Source organism: Papaver somniferum, chromosome 3, assembly GCF_003573695.1.
Source record: "Papaver somniferum cultivar HN1 chromosome 3, ASM357369v1, whole genome shotgun sequence".
NCBI classification, from domain to species: domain Eukaryota; kingdom Viridiplantae; phylum Streptophyta; class Magnoliopsida; order Ranunculales; family Papaveraceae; genus Papaver; species Papaver somniferum.
In genome coordinates this window covers 170,362,678-170,380,608 of record NC_039360.1, presented here as the reverse complement: position 1 = coordinate 170,380,608, position 17,931 = coordinate 170,362,678, and the positions used below count along the sequence as shown (strand labels likewise).

At 37.1% G+C, this 17,931-nt stretch overlaps 1 protein-coding gene across 1 annotated transcript; it reads left to right on the top strand.

Annotated features, from left to right (window-relative positions):
* The first annotated feature begins 216 nt into the window (after positions 1-216).
* LOC113358004 (membrin-11-like) lies at positions 217-4,786 on the top strand. The gene is made up of 5 exons (XM_026601504.1): positions 217-413; positions 1,190-1,474; positions 2,345-2,465; positions 3,131-3,280; positions 4,043-4,786. Exons 2-5 carry the CDS (start codon positions 1,230-1,232, stop codon positions 4,202-4,204), a joined length of 678 nt encoding a protein of 225 aa, XP_026457289.1. The 5' UTR covers positions 217-413; positions 1,190-1,229; the 3' UTR covers positions 4,205-4,786.
* The last annotated feature ends 13,145 nt before the right edge of the window (positions 4,787-17,931 follow it).

Genomic DNA, 17,931 nt, shown 5'->3' with positions numbered 1-17,931 from the left:
TTTTCCCTTCAAAAAAAAATAAATAAAAGAAAAATAAGTATTCTGAGGTGACCTTGCTTCCAAGCTAAATCTTAACCATCTCATCCAGCTCCCAATCCCGTAATTTACCGAGTAGCCAGGGTGGCCCTCAAATTAAGCTTTTCGGTATAAGCGGAACGGAATTGCTAAGGACTAAAACACTTGTCGGTTCCAATAAGCTGAACAAATATATACCTATACAAAAAAAAAATGACGAAAATTAAATAAAAAGACGAATAAAAAGTACCAGCAGAGAGGAGAAAATCAAATTTTATGAGATCGGATGCGAGAGAGGGAAAGCTAACTTAATCTAGAAGAGATCGCTGAGATTTTTTTCACTTATAGAATTTCTCCAATTTCTCCTGAGCCTCCTCCTATTTGAATCACTCTGAAAGGTAATCTCAAAAAAAAAATTCTCTTCGATTTCTGTTTCTTACATGTATTGAATTTCACAAAAAGTGTGGATTATTGAGCCCTAAAAAAACTTTGAGAAAATGTTATTGAATTGTAATCTGAAACCTAATATAATTAAAAATAGAGGGTTTTGAATCTCTGATTGTTGTATTTCTTATTTATATTGACTTGGAATTATGTAATGTCTTGAAATTTCAGCTGTTTGGCACTTTCTTCTCAATTTCAATATTAATAACTTCCTTTGTTTCAGTTTAGATGGTTTTTCTTGTAGGTAGAGGTTCTTTTTCATACTCTGAGACCCAATAAGATGGGATGGCTAAGTTAATAGACTACTAGCGTAGAGCACCTGCATATGGATGTAGGATTCATATGGTTTCATTAAAAAACAGCTGTTGAGGATAAACCATGTTCCCTTGTCTTTGTATGAATTATGAAATGGCAAAATTGATCGTTGAAGAAGTCTGTGGACTTTATAATAGGACATTTGCTTAGAAATGGTTTTGGAAAAACATATCTTATTTGGTTTTAATATACATGGAGACGGTGGCATGAACATACAATGGGACTTTTTGTAATTGGATGGTCCTTGTAGAGGATGTGTTTGGAATTTAGGAATGAAGATTGAAGACTGCTCACCAAGCAGGGTCTCAGGGATTTTCATTAGCAGTTCACATAAATGTTGTTAATAATATGTTCCGTCATTGTTACTGAGTTAGATCTATTCAATTATAGATATCTTACATTTGATGTTTTGTAGGATTTATATAGTACAAGTGCAATACGACCAAGTTACAGACATGGCTATGGAAGGAGGAGGTACACTGTCAGAAAAGTATCACAATTCTAAGAAGTTGTCAATGAGAGTAAGAGGTGAATTAGAGAGGCTTGAACAGTTGGAGTTTTCATCAGCAAGCGGCATTGATTCTCCCGAGCTCTCCTTCTCTATCAAAAGGGATATATCCCAGATCCATTCTCTTTGTGTTGATATGGATCGTCTTTGGAGATCATTTGCTTCAAAGCAACAACGAGATCTTTGGAAGAGGTGATCCTACGTCTAAGTCCTTCTTTTAAATCTGGAACAGTCATTTATTGGTTAAATTCTTAATCCATGCTTTACAGTAGTTTTTCCGCTTTTGACTTTAGGAATGTTTACCCACTTTTGATGCTTCATATGCTGATGGCCTACAGAATTTCTGAGTGATTTGCTATCATTTAGTCAGCTGTTTTGTGCATTTTCTGGACTCTTTTTAGTTCTCTCAATAAAATAGCCTCTTTCTTTTGCTGGTGGGTCTATGTATGTTGCTGTGTTGGGTTTTGCCAAAGATTGTTCGGGAAATTACAATTTGCTGTTTTTCACCATGCAAGTATTTGCTAATTTTACCTTTGATATAAATGAGTGTAACTGTTCTAGAATTTTGCTATCCATCGTACAAGCAACCCTTTATAATCTTTCGATTGAATTATCTCGAGTTTTGGCTCTTGGAGCTCGACATTACGATCGATTACAAGCAACTTGTTGAGGCATTGTCATTCGTTACTTGATGCCCTCACTTAAAAAGGAACTATGCAAATGTGCAGAAGTTAAATCATGTGAATTAAGTTATCTTTTGTACTCGTAGTTGCTTCCAGATGTAACCGTGGAAGCAAGCAAACAAGATTAGGCGAGAAATTAGGATATTTGATAGTTTACTGCAGGTTCTGTTCTTTGTGGAATAGTCTGACAAGATTATCGATAAAACTAGAGGTGTTGACATAGCTCGAGGCTATCTGTATGAGAAACCTCCATAATTGGAGTGTCTTTTATGTTAGTGTAGTATATATTATACATAGAGTCGTAGTTACGAAATTGCTGCTGATAACATTAACTCTAATTGTGATGTGGTACTAATATACTTCGTATTCTATCATACAGAAAAGTCGAGCAGATAGCTGAAGAGGCTGATTCACTGAAGGACAGCTTGGATAAACACTTCCTTCGCAATCAGAAACGTATGACAGAAGCTAAGGAAAGGGCAGAACTGCTAGAAAGAGCTGTATGTAAATGATTCTATTTAATTTTTGTTGCTAGTTACAGTAGGTTTCTATATAATCTGGTTCAGCATTTTTTTTCTTTTTTTGGTATGATCATATGACTGCCATCAAAAGACCCATTATCTTGGTTTACAGATGAGAGGGTTACTCTCCAGGTACTCTTTTATATGTAGGATTATATTCTTAAGGCAGTCAAATAGTCGGCTTTAGGTTTCTATTACTAGTGGGAAACTAGAGGCTAACTTTACTTGGAATTACTTATACAAAAAGTTCTAAGTTTAGCTACTGTTGTACAAATTGCAGATGTAGGAAGGATCTTCTAGTCTATACAAATTCGTTAGTTGGTGCATGTAGAGGAAGAGAGTTTCTGTTTGCAGAAATGTTTAGTGCAGAATACAAAGAATAGAGTTATAACACCTAGGGTAGTGTAAACTTGAATGTAACATTGTAAGGGTCTTTTATTGGAATAAAACTTGCGTTCTTATTGAGCCATCTTTAGTTTTCTTACTTTCGTTGTTTCGTTGTTTTTTCTTGTTTGGGTCTGTTTGATTATAAGATCTTGGCCTGAGTGCAAACTCTGTCATTAGTCGGGCTATATATCTTTTGATTCTTTTTGCTGAAGTTATATATCCTTTGGACGTCACTGATGGCTTTCTCGGTCTTATAGAATGGGGACTCTTCTCATGTCATGAGAATCTTTGACGACGATACACAGGCGCTGCAATCAGCTCGTAACTCATCCTTGATGCTTGAGGAAGCTTATTCCACTGGTGTGGCAATTATTTCTAAATATGCAGAACAGAGGGATCGCTTGAAGGTAACCATGTTAGCTCTTTGGTAATATCTGATATATTCAGCATGATATGGTATTTCTAGGCGTTATGTTATGATCAAAACCAAAGCTCTAGTTAGAGGTTTTAGGGTTGACTTCACAGCTTAATGATCTCTTTAGTTGACTTGGTCAATTATATTTTAATCTTGAGTTGAAGGATTGGAAGTTAATCTAGTGAGATTTATGTTTTTAACATCCACCATAAAGTTGGAGGTTGCAGATGAAAACTATGTATGCATACTAGATACCAACCAAAATTAAGAGTTACCCAAACAAAAAAAAAAATTAACACGATGGCATATTTTGGAATTGTTTTCCTTGCTTAAAGTTCAAGATGTAGCTCGGAGATTGCAGAACCTGACCCTCTCCGGGTTTACATGGGCTTTGTCCAGTGGAAATTTGGATCCTGCTTTGCCGCCTAACAACTGAGGCCCCATTTCACTAATTTTTGCGTCCATTGTAAACATTGTTTTCTTCTCTCAGGTCATTTAGGGATCCCAGATGTAATTTTTAATTTTATTAAGAAAAGTAAGTTCAATATATAGGTCTCACTTTCCGTTGAGCATACACTTGACTGCAGAGGTTTGGAAATGTGCGGCTTCTGAATCCAAGTGTTTTAGAACCTGCATTTTAGGCATATCTTTCTTTATTGTTATCTATCCTGTTATCTGCCCATCCATTTTGCACTGCGATTAAAGACCTTGGTCTTAAGAAATATTTAAAAACATATTGTTATTTGATGTGCAGAGGGCACAGCGGAAAGCATTAGATATCCTTAACACAGTGGGACTCTCAAACTCGGTATTGAAGCTTGTAGAGAGGCGGCATCGCGTGGACAAATGGATTGCATACTCAGGAATGATAGTAACTGTCATCGTTGTTTATTTGTTTTGGAAGTGGACACACTGATCTATATAAAGTATTCCAACTCAAATCAACCGCGTGGTGTCTATCTCTGGATCTGTTTCCACATTTCTTGATCGACTTTGGGAGTTATAATGGGCTAGGCAAGGCAATGATAGATTTCATATTTTAGTTCCTAAGCTTACTGGGTAGTGGGTTCCCCATGGAAAAACCCCTCAAGAGGTGGAAATTTGGTTTAGACAGCTGGAAGAGCAGAAAGAAATCTGTCGTTAAATTTAAAACTTCAGCATCAGAACTACTTAGAAATGCAGTGGGGTTAGACAACCAACATATTTACCAATCCTCTCCCATAACGGTACGTATACATATTTTTATATAGCCTGTGCAAAGGCTGCAGATGCAATAGCAATAATTGCAAATAGATTTATATGCATAGAGAGAAAAATGACATGACACCTAAAATCAGCCAGTAGCATTCCTTGCATTTGTCCTGTGACTATTTGGGGTTTGGCATCTTTGCTTGTTCTCGACCATGGCATCTTTGATTGATTTATGTTGAGTTTGTAAGGCTGAAAATTTGTAATTTTCCTTGCATTAGTAACAACAGATAACACGTCTTGCTTAGTACTCTTAAAACTGGAGGCTTGACAAGGTTGCCGCAAAATAACCGCCACAGTTACTACCACTAGTGAGATCCACCCAGGAAACAGCACCAAATTTGAAAAAAAATCACCAATTATACCCTTGTCACCTGGCTTTCCTAGGTAAATCAAGTTGCTGCCAAAAACAAACAATTTTATTAGCATCCACAGAAAAGTCAGCAATGCATGCAGGTGCTGAACCAACAGTATGCTGATATAAAATTTATTTGCGAGTCTTTTCTGTTTACAAACAAGAGCTGCACCTCCAAGAAGGTGAAATGTATTTACCTGCAAATTTCTATCTTCTCAGTATCGTTGTCAGTGCATATGCGACCATCTCCATTGTTCACTATTTGTATCTTCTCAGGGGTAATATAACGTACAAGCATGGCTATACCATATTCATCTTCATTGATTTCACTTGAGGAACAACAATTAGCAAGCCGTGCTTCACTGTGAAGAACTTCGGACTTTCTTACCAGCTTTAACCCTAACATAAAAAGTACAGTATAAATGAAATGGTCAACTCAATTTTTAAATATGACATCATCAACATAGACGCACAATAAACTAGTAGATAAAATCAGACATTTGCAAACCTTTTGAGTACAAGGAATTACGCTCAATAATGGATACCAGTTCACGCACGCATCGCTTGGAAAGCCAAAGGCCTAATTAGGACGAATGTTAGATCTTCCTCGAAATGTTACACAAAATGTTCAAGTCATCCTTGGGTCAGAGAAAAATTCAACTTCACCAAGTTTTTATACAAAAAGTGTAGTGCTCTATACTTAGTAGTACCATCTTCAGGTTCCAGCAGATTTGATACATTCTGATCGAAACAGGAGATAATAATGTGGTCAAGAACATTAGTTGCCAAGCACCCAAAAGGGAAGTGGTTTCGTTACTGACGTTTCTGATGTAAGCTGAAGAGCCTTATAAATAGCGTCGTCACCTTCCAGTACCATAGCAATGAATGGATAGGGAGTAAGATGTAACGGAAGAGATTCACCCGGACAACGGTTTCTACCATCCCTGCCAAAATGTGCGGTAAGAAATTTTCTTGTTGCACACATTAATCTCATCCCTAGAAACACAAACAAAATCAAATAAATAAGAATTCAGAATGCTCGACAAATAAAAGATTGAATCATTGGCAATGCACAGAAAATCAAAGAGCATACATGGAAGTAAACAATGCATTTATGAATGGTGCACCTATTATGTTCAAGCCGATCTTCTCACATGCCGTCAACATCTTGCCGATATCTCTATGCGCGCCAAAGGAACTGGGATAGAGCAAAAAAAAAGTCCAATCCTCCATCTTCTACCATCAGTCCATGCCTATTGTTTTTCATCTTCATGTCTTTTACCATCAGTCCGGGTCTATTGTCTGGATTATCTGGATACAACTCCTCCTCATCTTCAAATGTCATCCTTGAATAAGTAAATACAGAAAAATGAAAATCTCAGAAACAAAAACAAAGAAGGTACCAAAGAAATCCCTCCCAACACCTCTTTTGCAGAGCATGAGTTTGTAGTTTTAACAAGCCTATTTGTAGCCGGATATTTAACCTAAATTCGACTGTCAAATCAACTGAAACGAATCTAAAACGAAATTTAAAATAATTTAAGCTAGAGATTACTTCGTGTTGAATGATTCGGGGATTCGAAACTGTGATTTAGTTTAGAAATTCAGAAATCTGGTAAGCACTAACTCGGACCCGGCACGACAACGAAGAGGCATCAATTTATAGAGTTACAATTTAAATTTAGCTTTTGCAAGGGTAAATCGTAAATCAAGTCTGTCCAAGACTACAGAGGCGAAGACTTCAATACACGGATAAGGCTGGGTCCTATCACATACGACCAAAGGCTCAATGTCAGAAGCTCAAGTGGTCGAAGCTTAAACTGTCCGTGCCTTTGTTGACTGAAATTAGCCTCTCACGAACAAGCATCCGACCAACATCTTATGAGCAAGCCTCCGCTGGCCTCACGGCTAGTCGCTGGTAAGACCTGATCCCTGTAGTTTCGCTTTTTACTTTTACTTTATTGTTGATCGAGTAATAAAAAAAAAAAAAAGCAAGCCTCCGCTCAACCACATACGATGAAGGCTCTGTTCGCCTTCTCCTAACACAAGAATCAATTCTTGGTCTCTCAAGACCAAGTCCTTGGCGCGACTCCTAGCATAACATCTATGCGAGATACATAAGTCATGCCTACTCAAGCCTTAATGACATATCCCACGGTTGGTTCCATGAGCATGAGCGAGACTAGTCTCGCATGGGCCTTATGAAAGAATCCTAGTAACATACGCACACGACACACTAGTCATGTCCGCCACAGTCCTTTCTTAGTAACATTTGTATTTTGAGACACGGGTAAAAGACCCTTTACATGTAAGACCGATTACGCATGTAATTTGGGATCCTCATTTTGGTCAATCAGCGGTGGAAGCATTTACTCGAGGTGGTGCTCTCGGACCAGTGAATATTACCTGGGCAACATGTTCGCTTTGAATTCGCCGATCGAAAGAAAAGCGAGTCTTGATTTTAAATTATGTGGGAGTATCGAACCGAAGGTCGGAGGGATATAACGATTGCTCTGTTTGCTTTAATGATGGCATTCCTAATCTTGTTCGTAATCTGATCTCTCTGTGCCTCTTCTTAACTGTCGAGTACCCCCTCGTCTTGTTTGCTTCTGGCGAAGCTTCTAGCACTCTTTAGTGCCAAATGCCTGGATCTTACATAGGAGCGAGAGTGAAGCCAAAAGCCTATGAAAAGTGAACAACCCTTCTAGCAGTAGCATACTTATAGCCCCTCGATTCAGGAATCAATTTACGGTAAGAAGACAAGAGTATACTTGGTGTATTGATCTTTTTTGGAAAGTGAGTGTGTGCGGGTTGTTTATTTCAAGAATAGGCTGGATCTAACCAGCTGCACTTTCTTTTTTCTTTAGAGCTAAACTAGGTAAATGAAGGGTGCACGATATCGCGAATTACTTCTGAATAAGTGAAGAAATCATATGTAAGAACCATAGCATTTCGCGACTCATTGGTAAAGTAAATACACTTTGATTCTCTATCAACCAATAATGTGGAGCTATTAACATGGTTAAAGCTAAACCGTTTGAAGTCTATCCGCAACATGGTACTCTTTCTACCACTATGTTAGTATGCTTGTGCGGGCCCCCATCAATTCCTTTGAGTTTCATTCTTGCGAACGTACTCCCCAGGCGGGATACTTAACGCGTTAGCTACAACACTGCACGGGTCGATACGCACAGTACCTAGTATCCCCATGCAGGAGCTACTTTACCATATTCCGATACAACGGTTTCAATAAAGCTCCTACATTTGTCGTCTAGAACCACCCTCAATGATTTGTGTAGCCATAAATACTCTTGCATTGGTTGAGATTTGATGACTTTGTATACCATTCTGTTGTAAATAAACGATCTTATCATAGATCCATTGTGGTCTTGAAATTATATAATAATGGAAACAACAACCTAGAGATCGGCTAGAGAATAAGAGGAAGGAAAACTCAAAGTCTTCTTCTCAATCTCGCAAGCAAATTCTTTCTGAATGAGGTAGCAATGACCGATGAAAGTTAATTTAAGAATAAAGTTCATCTGATTGTTCAGTTCCACCAGTCGAATGGATATTGAATAAAACAAGTTGTTTTTTTTAGCGCTGAAATTTTGAGAATAGACGTTTAAATGCCCCGCAAAAGTAAGTAAATACATCCGAAACATATAAAATGCAGTTAATCCGGCTGTGAAATAAGTTATTATCTGTCATGAAGTACTTGGTACTGCAATCATTGGAGGAACAATACTTAAACTTGAGGATGCTCCAGAATCCTTTCGATTGCTCGTTTGAGAACTACGATCTTTGGCTCTGGAATTGGATCATTTCCTTGTATCTGAGAAGAACTTCCAGATTCAAAGGAAGGAAGTTTGATAGGAATGAATCAGAATTTTTCTTCTATGATCGACCGATATAAACATCAACACCTTCGAATTGGATCAGTTTCTCCTGAACAAATAAACACACGGGCCAGAATTTTTCTTCGATGCACTTATCTTTTCTGCATCCCCCAACCTCGTACTTGACTCCTATTAACACCCCCACACGATACACTGAGCGACGAATATTATTCATGACTAGGTCTGGCACATCCCTGCAAGATACGCTAGCTAAACCAAAAGTATTTAATAGTTTCATGGAAGAAACACTATCAGGCATGCAAGCCTCACGCCAAGTCTCTCGAACACGTCCCAACAGACTACATATCATACTTGAATTCCATGAGCACGCTCCAGCTAGCTTCATGTAACCTATGCTCTACTAGCTCATCATAAAACTTGATATGATGCAAAATCCACACGACGCTAAGGCATAAGATTCATATGTATACTTTTCGCATGATGCATGATGCGTCATTTGAATGGATGAGTTTCATCTCAAGATTGTGTTGCGCGTGCAGGCCATGTTAGCCCCTGCGGCGCTAAGGTGCATCACGGCAGTAGGATGCTGGGCAAGAGATAAATTGCATCACAATGGTCCATCATCTGTAATTCGTTGTCGCAAAAGCAGGTGGGATTGGCCTATCGCAAACATCCCCCAATAATACATATATATGGAGGAGGTGTTGGTCGACGGTGCAATAAACGGAAATGCATCCTTAAGCTATAAATCTTAACCGGTGAAGCATATACGATGCGAAAGATAATTGTTTTCATACTTGATTAGGTAGTTGCAATCTATTTCTTGGATGCTCATACATCTTATCTGTTAGAGCACTTCTCGACCGAACTCACAAATTTTTCTATCTCAAGCTTGTTGTCAATGTTATATGAACAAAACTACATCTTGATTTATAGTCTACTAAGTCAAGTCGCGGACTAGGTATATAAGTTGGTAGTTGAGTATCAAACATCAACCTCGAAGACTAATATCGACAAATACATTTGGACAACCTCATCAACAAGGTACATGAGACCTATGTTGTATTAGGCGTTGGGAGAGGCGAGGCGCCAAGCCCTTAGCCTAGCGCCTAGGCACCCAGAGGAAAAATTAGAAAACATAAAATTTGCTCACACTTGGCTTCTTGGGCGTTTTGTCTAGGCTCCCCTTGGGTGACTCTTGCACCTAGAGCACCTAGGAGAATGGGTATGGCGCATTTTACAACATAAGAGACGACTAACCATTCTACTTACTCACAAGCTTTACCTTTCTATCTTTATGAGACTATGTCGTATGACTTATGGTAGGTTTATTACAAAGAACAAATTTTGAGTCAAGCTTGTCTTGTTAAACATCTCGAAATATGATTCAAGAAATTGACGTTCATTGGTCCTTAACAATCTTAGCTCGAAATAATTTATTGTTCAAGAACTAATGATTGTGGATCATCTGAGTTTTCCCAAGCAATGGTATTTATATCCGTTAGAGCACTGCTAGGTCGAACTCGCAAGCATTGCTATCTCAAGCTTGTTTGTCAAGTTTAGTTGGTTAAAACTATATACTTGATTTCTAGTCTACTTATAGCTATGTCTCGGATTAGGATAAAAGTGTGTAATTGAACTTTAGACTTCGCAGCGTTCACCCATTGAAGAAGAAGATCTACTGAAGAGCTTGGAGGAACTTCATCAACAAAAGGTATGTGGAGACTAAAACTTATATATCACTCATAAGTCTATCATATTTTATCTTCTAAAGAGACTAAGTCGTATAGCTATATAGACTTTTACATTATACACAATTGAAATTTTGAGCCGAGTTTATCTTCTTTATCTATTTCTCGAAATACGTGTTGAAAGCTTTTAGCTTTAGCTAAAGTTCATCATCTACTTGACGAGTTTAATTGTAGACAATTCATTTGTTGAAAACTAAATATTAAGTCAAGATGGTCATGTGAAAATTACCTTGAACATCTTACATGATTTGTGCGAGACAATCATTTGATGTTATCTTGAGAAGTTTCGTATTGATCGATTAATCACTTGAAAATTACTTGAAGCTAGTGGTATGTGTAAGATTACCATTGTCGTCTTCTAAGGATGTTTCAATAATTAAATGAGAGTTTATAATGACTACCAATAACTGTATATTAAACAATATGTATACTTTGTATGTGCACTGTGAAGTTCTAGTTCAGGTCTGGAACTCTTGTTTACGAACTATGTTTGCGAACGGGTTTATCTGTGAAAAGGTCCGGAGTTGTTGTTCGCGTACTCTGTTTGCGAACGGTACGGCAAGGTCAAAGTCCGGAACTGTTGTTTGCGTACTCTGTTTGCGAACACAGTGGTTAGGTTCTGAAATCGGTAAGAAATACATACTCATGAACTCAGGTTCGTTTGTGAACTCTGTTTGCGAATTAAAGTCCCTGGAACTTTAATGAAATAAGGTATGCGATCTTTTTTTGCAAACCATGGCATTATGTTCATATATATTTCTATGAGATAGTGAACATTTGAACAACTCTCTTGAAATACATTTTGATTCATTTGATTATCTATCATGATTGATTGATCATCATATTTGAAACTATAAGTGTTCATGTGGCTAACTTTAGTTAACTATTATTAGGCCAAGAAGATATATACGTTTGGGTACGGTTCATCCATATCTAAATATATGTATATTTCATTTGTGTGTATCAAGTTAATACCATCTAACGGTGGATATTGATTGCTTAATTTCTAAGCAGACTTAGCTTGAATCTTAAATCAGGAGTTCATCTAATGGTGAATATTAATTGCTTTGTTACTAAGATTTCTTAGCTTTGATTGTAAGCAACCCTGATTTGAAAGACTATATAAGGGAAAACTCTAACATCTGGGAAACCTAATCCCGACACACTCGTGTATCCTAATTACAAACTAGAGTTGATTCTCCTTTAACCTAGGTTTTCCAAAACCATTATTAGGTTAACGACTTGAAGACTTCATTTGGGATTCATGAAGACAGATCCAACTATTTCCTCTGTAGTTGCGTATTCTGATCTTACTTTTTCTATCATATTGAGTTTTATCTTCTCTAATATTTACTCGAGAATCATCTCCGAAAGGTAAGATATAAAAAATAATCACAACAGTTCTTCGTCTCAGACTCTTGTGATTCCGCAATAACTTCTTCTCTTAATCAGTTAGGTTATTGTGAGGTGACTAATATTTCTAGGATGCTCTTCTGGAATATAAAACCGGATTATTAGTTGAGTTTCCTGTTCACCTTGATTTATCTAAAGACGGAACAAAACCAGAATAAACATATCTGTGGGAGGAAGATTTGTTTATAAGTCTTCGACTTTGGTTCGTATCAACTCTTAGTTGCGGGTGAGATCAGCTAAGGGAATCACGTGCGTAGAGTCCTAATAGGATTCAAGATGCGTAAGGAACGCGATTGTACCTTAATCGGTGTGAGACTTGGTTAAGGCTCAACTACATTCCAGTACGAAGTTAACTTGTAGTAGGCTAAAGTTTATAGCGGCTTAATACAATGTGGTGTTCAAATATGGACTAGGTACCAGGGTTTTTCTGCATTTGTGGTTTCCTCGTTAACAAAATTTCGGGTGATTGTGTTATTTCTTTTCTGTATTATATTTGTTTATATAATTGAAATATCACAGGTTGTACATAGTTCAATCACAGTTGATAAATCCGACCTTGTTTGTTGGATAAAACTTGATTGACACTTGGGCACTGGTCTTTGGTACCATCCAAGTTATTCTCATATCAGTCAATTTCACGAAATTCTATCTAGTTGATTTAGTGTTTGTATTGAGAAATAGATAAAGCTCTTTGGTATCTTTCTTGATTGAGTCTCACTTTTAAGTTGGTGCTCTCAGAATTATACTGGAGTTTAGTCCTTACAGATTGCCGAACAAAATATTGGGTGTGGTTGTTATACCCCCACGTTTTCAATATCTATGGGAAATGGGAAGGTTTCAAACATCAAAGAGAGTGTTTTAGAACTTCCATAATTTGGACTTAGGGAAGGTTGGAGAACCACTTCACAAACCATTGATATCCGATGTTCAAAGCATATGAAGGTTAGTGAACCAGTTCGCAACCGCAATGGACAGTTGACCAACCCGTTTCATGAACTGTGATGATATGAAATTGGTGAAGGCCAATAGTTTGCAAGCTAGTTCACGAACTGTTGACATCTGAGTTCACGATTTCCTGAGCGGTTCACGAACCATAGCGCCCTGAATTCGTGAACGGCCTGATGGTTCATGAACCGTTTCACCAGCGGTCCCATAAAATATTAGACGATTCTCAAGGACTTACTTTTTAAAACATCTATGATCACTAAAACGCATGTGTGTGGATCATGCTTAAAATTTTAAGTGTTTAAATGAACACGATATTGCTTACTAGTTCGAGAGGCATATTTGACAAGAACTATCCTTACACGGTTCATGTATATGGACCACTGTGTATATTCTTTTATGATATTTCAATACAAACTTCTCACATGCTTACTTGAAACCCTAATTAGAGTTTCATCTAAACAGAGAAAGTGTTTGCTTGATTGTCAAGTTATCTTCGCTTGAATTCTGAGCAACCCTCAGTCTTGAACATCTATAGATAGAGACACCCATTCAACCATGACATTCAATGCCCGACACTTTGTGTCCTAGTTAATATCTATAGTCGTCCTCAATTGACCTAAGTTTTCTCTGAGAAACATAATTAGGTCTGTGACTGAAAGTCTTTACTTGGGGATTCGTGAAGCCAAGTCCGACAATTTATCTTGATAGGTCGTGTATCCCAATCTTGTGTTTATGTTATCGAGGTTTTCGTAATCTCTTTTAGGAAAGAAAAATAGAAATCACAAAGTTCTCTTGGTCTCAGACTTTGTGATTCCTCAAGATAAGTATCTGAATACTATTTTTAATTGATTAGTTCACGATTTTTCTTGAGAGTGGTTAACAATCCAGGCTTCTTAGATAAGTGAGTGTAAGTGTTTCGGATTTTTGAGGTTTGCTATCTTTGTATATTGCAAATATATTTCCAAGATTTGATCTTTGATCTTAAGGGAAATCAAATAGTCTTACCTGTTAGAGGCAGATTGGTATCAAAAGTCTTCACTTAGGTTGAAACAACTCTTATGATGTAAAGGAAATTAGCTAAGGGAATCAATTGCGTAGAGCCTTGCAACTTTCAAGAGATGTAAGGAGCACGACTATAACTGAATCGCTTGGAGGGTGAATTCAGTCTCAACTACGTAAGTTTGAAGTCTGATAGTATGCTAGTGTCTGTAGAGGCTTAATACATTTTGGTGTTCAAATCTAGATGAGGTCCCGGCGTTTTCTGCTATTTGCGGTTTTCTCGTCAACAAAACTTCTGGTGTCTTGTGTTTTTTCCTTTTTTCGCATTATATTGTTTATCTTTATTGTAAGATTTACTTAAGTAGTACGTAATCAATTTTAGTAGATACATCCTTATTAGTTGTGATCGATTACGAGACCTGTTCTTGTAGAATTCGTATCTTCAATGATTAATAACAAATTTCAGATTTCGTAGAATTCCGATTGGATTATTTGGATACGAATAGATTGATCTTGGATATTGATTTTTGAGACTATCCAAGTACTCTTCTTAACATCAGGTTCATGCTACTCCATTGTCTAAACTTTCTGATTGTAAAAATATGGAGATACAATTCTATACACATATTGTCAAGGATCATTAATTTGGTCTACTTGCAATCATATTAGGTTTTTTCCATACATTTTGAATGAAAAAGTTGGTGGTGTACTTGGTACCCTCGCATTTTTCACTGCCAAGCTGCACGAGATACCATGCACCAATTGCGATTATGCATGGCCAGGAAAGGAAGCTAATATATGCAACTTAAGGAATCTTGGAAGGGGAGATTTCATAAGCCACTCACATCATAAGACTGACGTAAAGCACCAAAAAAAAGACCTCGGATGATGTATCCTTGGCATAAGAAAGATAAGTGCAGGAAATCAGCTCCTTTCCAAAGCGTATTGAGGAAGTTGGGAAATAGGCTTGCAATGGCATATGTGCAAGTATGAGGCATGCCTTATTAGGACTCAGAAGTTAGTGATGTACAATATTAAACTTGATAACCTTACACCCTTTGCAAAAAAAAGGTAAATTGGAAAAATGATGAGGTAGGTATGTAAACTACGTTTGTAGCATCATGATTTCAAAGTATGTTTGGTAAGGAAAATATACGTGCAATTTCCTAGTAAGAAGTGAAGTTTTACGACATGGTTACTGCATTCTGAATGGCGCATCGGGGAGTTTTGGCCTGCGCGGATTGACGCTGAAGACGTAATTTTCGGGTCCGTTAGAGTTTGTCTAATAGAAAGTTCCGAGATGACACTAACTGTTGTGCATGTTGAATTCATCAGTAGGAATTTTTAATATGACTATATGAATCTTTCATTAATAAAAGTCTAAAGTATAAGTCTGAATAGTAGGCCAATTGTTGCGCGGGAAAATATTCATAACTACTGTGTCAATTACTTTGCAAATAAGGTTATACTTTGTCGAGTATTGTCAGTTTTGCAGGCCTAACTTGGAAGACCATTTGGAATGATGTAAGGCATTAAGACTGATCACCCCTCACCCCATAGCTCCCAGTACCTCAGTGGAAATATGGAAGACCGTTTTGGAACAGTAGCTTGCATCAAATATTAGAGTTTGTCCTCATAGTACTACGCTAATAATTACTTGTCATTACTCGATGACTCTTTCCAAATCACAAAATTTGGGGGTTCTTGAGTGTTACGGTATGAAACGTGCACATAAGATACCGTGTTGAGATATACTTTTCTCTTTTCAGAGTATGTGGTATGGGACATATGCTTAGGGATCCAAATCAATATTATTGGTAGTGTTGTGGGAACTCTTGTGATTCCTGGGTATACGGTATGGGGCGTATGCTCAGAAAGTCCTAATTGTTGTTCATGACAAACAAAAGAATCCTTTTTTGATTTATGAGCATTATGGTATAAGACATATGCTCACAATTCATACTGACACAACTTTTCCACAATATTTTTCATTTTGAACTTCGGGGACGAGATTCCACAAAGGGTATAATAATATAACATCCACACTTTTCACATGGTTCATGCTCAAAGATACACCACTTGAATGGATGAAGATTCATCTCAAACTTGTGTAGTGCGTGCAGGGCATATTGACCTAGAACTGAAATTGCACCATTATGATGGATCATGCCAGTAAGATGTTGACCAAGAGATAAATTGCATCAGTATGATGCATTTCGCAAGTTGTGCATTGGCTGAGAACTTGAAATGCACCACTATGATGAATCATCCTCAAATCTTTATGGCGGAAGCAGGTGGACTTGGCATATGATAAACATCTCCATTTTAATTTTTAGAAATGTCAATAAGACATATTCAGGGATGAGGTATTGGTTGAAAGTGCATTAAGAGGAAATGCATCATTAAGATATAAATCTTATATGATGAAGTAGTTATGGAGGAAAAACATCATTATTCCGTGTTACTTACTAGAGAGAGCTTCATGATGCATGAGCATCGTCATTGCTGCGATGCAAAGCTGAGAATGCATCAAAATGATGCATGACGAAGGAAATGACAATGATGCACAATCTTGTGCATATCTTGCGAAAGTACCTAAGCCTATACAGACTAAAATTTGCTTGAATTTTGGCCTTGCAACTCGAATTGACTTTGGTTGATAGTCCAGACATAAATGAACTGGTATGTGCTTGATCCCTTCGATATACAAAGTAGGTTATGTGGACAACCACAATGAGTTTCATCATTTGTGGTCTGTAACCTTGTTACTCATATCATATAATTTGGGAGGTGATTGCGACATTTAGTAACTCATATAATCTGGCTCAGTAATGTAAGGAAAGAGATGATTGTTGTTAGAGCAATGCTCGGTCGAACTCACAAGTGTTGCTATCTCAAGCTTGTTGTCAAATTTATTTGATCAAAATTATATCTTGATTTCTAGTCCATATTTAGTCAAGTCTTGTATTAAGATAGAAGTGTGTAGTTGAGTACCATACATCACTGCTTTCTACCCTTTGATGGCGAAGATCAACTGAAGCTTTTGGAAAATTTCATCAACAAAAGGTAAGTGAATACTGAACCACCTAGTTCTCAATTTTTCATCTTTATATCTACGAGACTATGTCGCATAAAAAAATTATACATCACATGCAAAATGGAAATTCTGAGTCAAGTTTATCTTTTTAATCATTCTCGAAATATGTTGACTAAGCTTAAGAACATTTGTTTATACTTGAAGAATTTGGTTTAAAATAATTTATTTTTTATAACCTGAATTATAATTCAAGATTTAATCATTTGAAAATAGCCCGGAACAGTGATATGTGCCATTGATGTTATTCGAGAATGTTTCAAATTGATTATTAGAGAGATATAAAACTACTGTAAATCTGGATACATGACAGTATGTATACCATTTCACATACTGGCAAAGTTGTTATAGGTCCAGAGTTGCAGTACATGTACCAAGTACACGTACCAGTGTAGCTGTAGTTCGACAACAACTTTTGGTACGCATACCCAGTATGCACACCTTAAAAAGTCTGTTGACTCGTGAACCAGGATGGTATGCATACCTAGTATGCAAACAGGAAAAGATCTGTTGATTCCTGAACCAGGATGGTACGCATACCCAGTATGCAAACCTAAAAAGATATGTTGACTCCTGGACCCGTTTTTGTCTTAAGGGTATACAAATCCGGTACACGTACTATGACAAAAATGCTCACGAACAGGAATATAATACACGTACTTACCCTGTCGAATATTTTCAGATGCATCAGAATTATTTCTACGAGATAATCGGTATTTGAACAACTCTCTAAAAACACTATCTAAACATATTTGATCACATTACTACCTAGGGTTGTGACTTAATATAAAGTCTTAAAGTGTTATATGAAAATGGTTAAACTTATCGTTCATCTGGCTAGTTTCCACTAACTTTCATGAACAAGTCATTCTAGACGGTTCAGTTATGTTTCATCCTAACCAGAGTGTATATTCTATTATTTTAATCTCAATTCAAGTTTTTCATGTAACGGTGTTCTTGATTGCTTGATTCCAA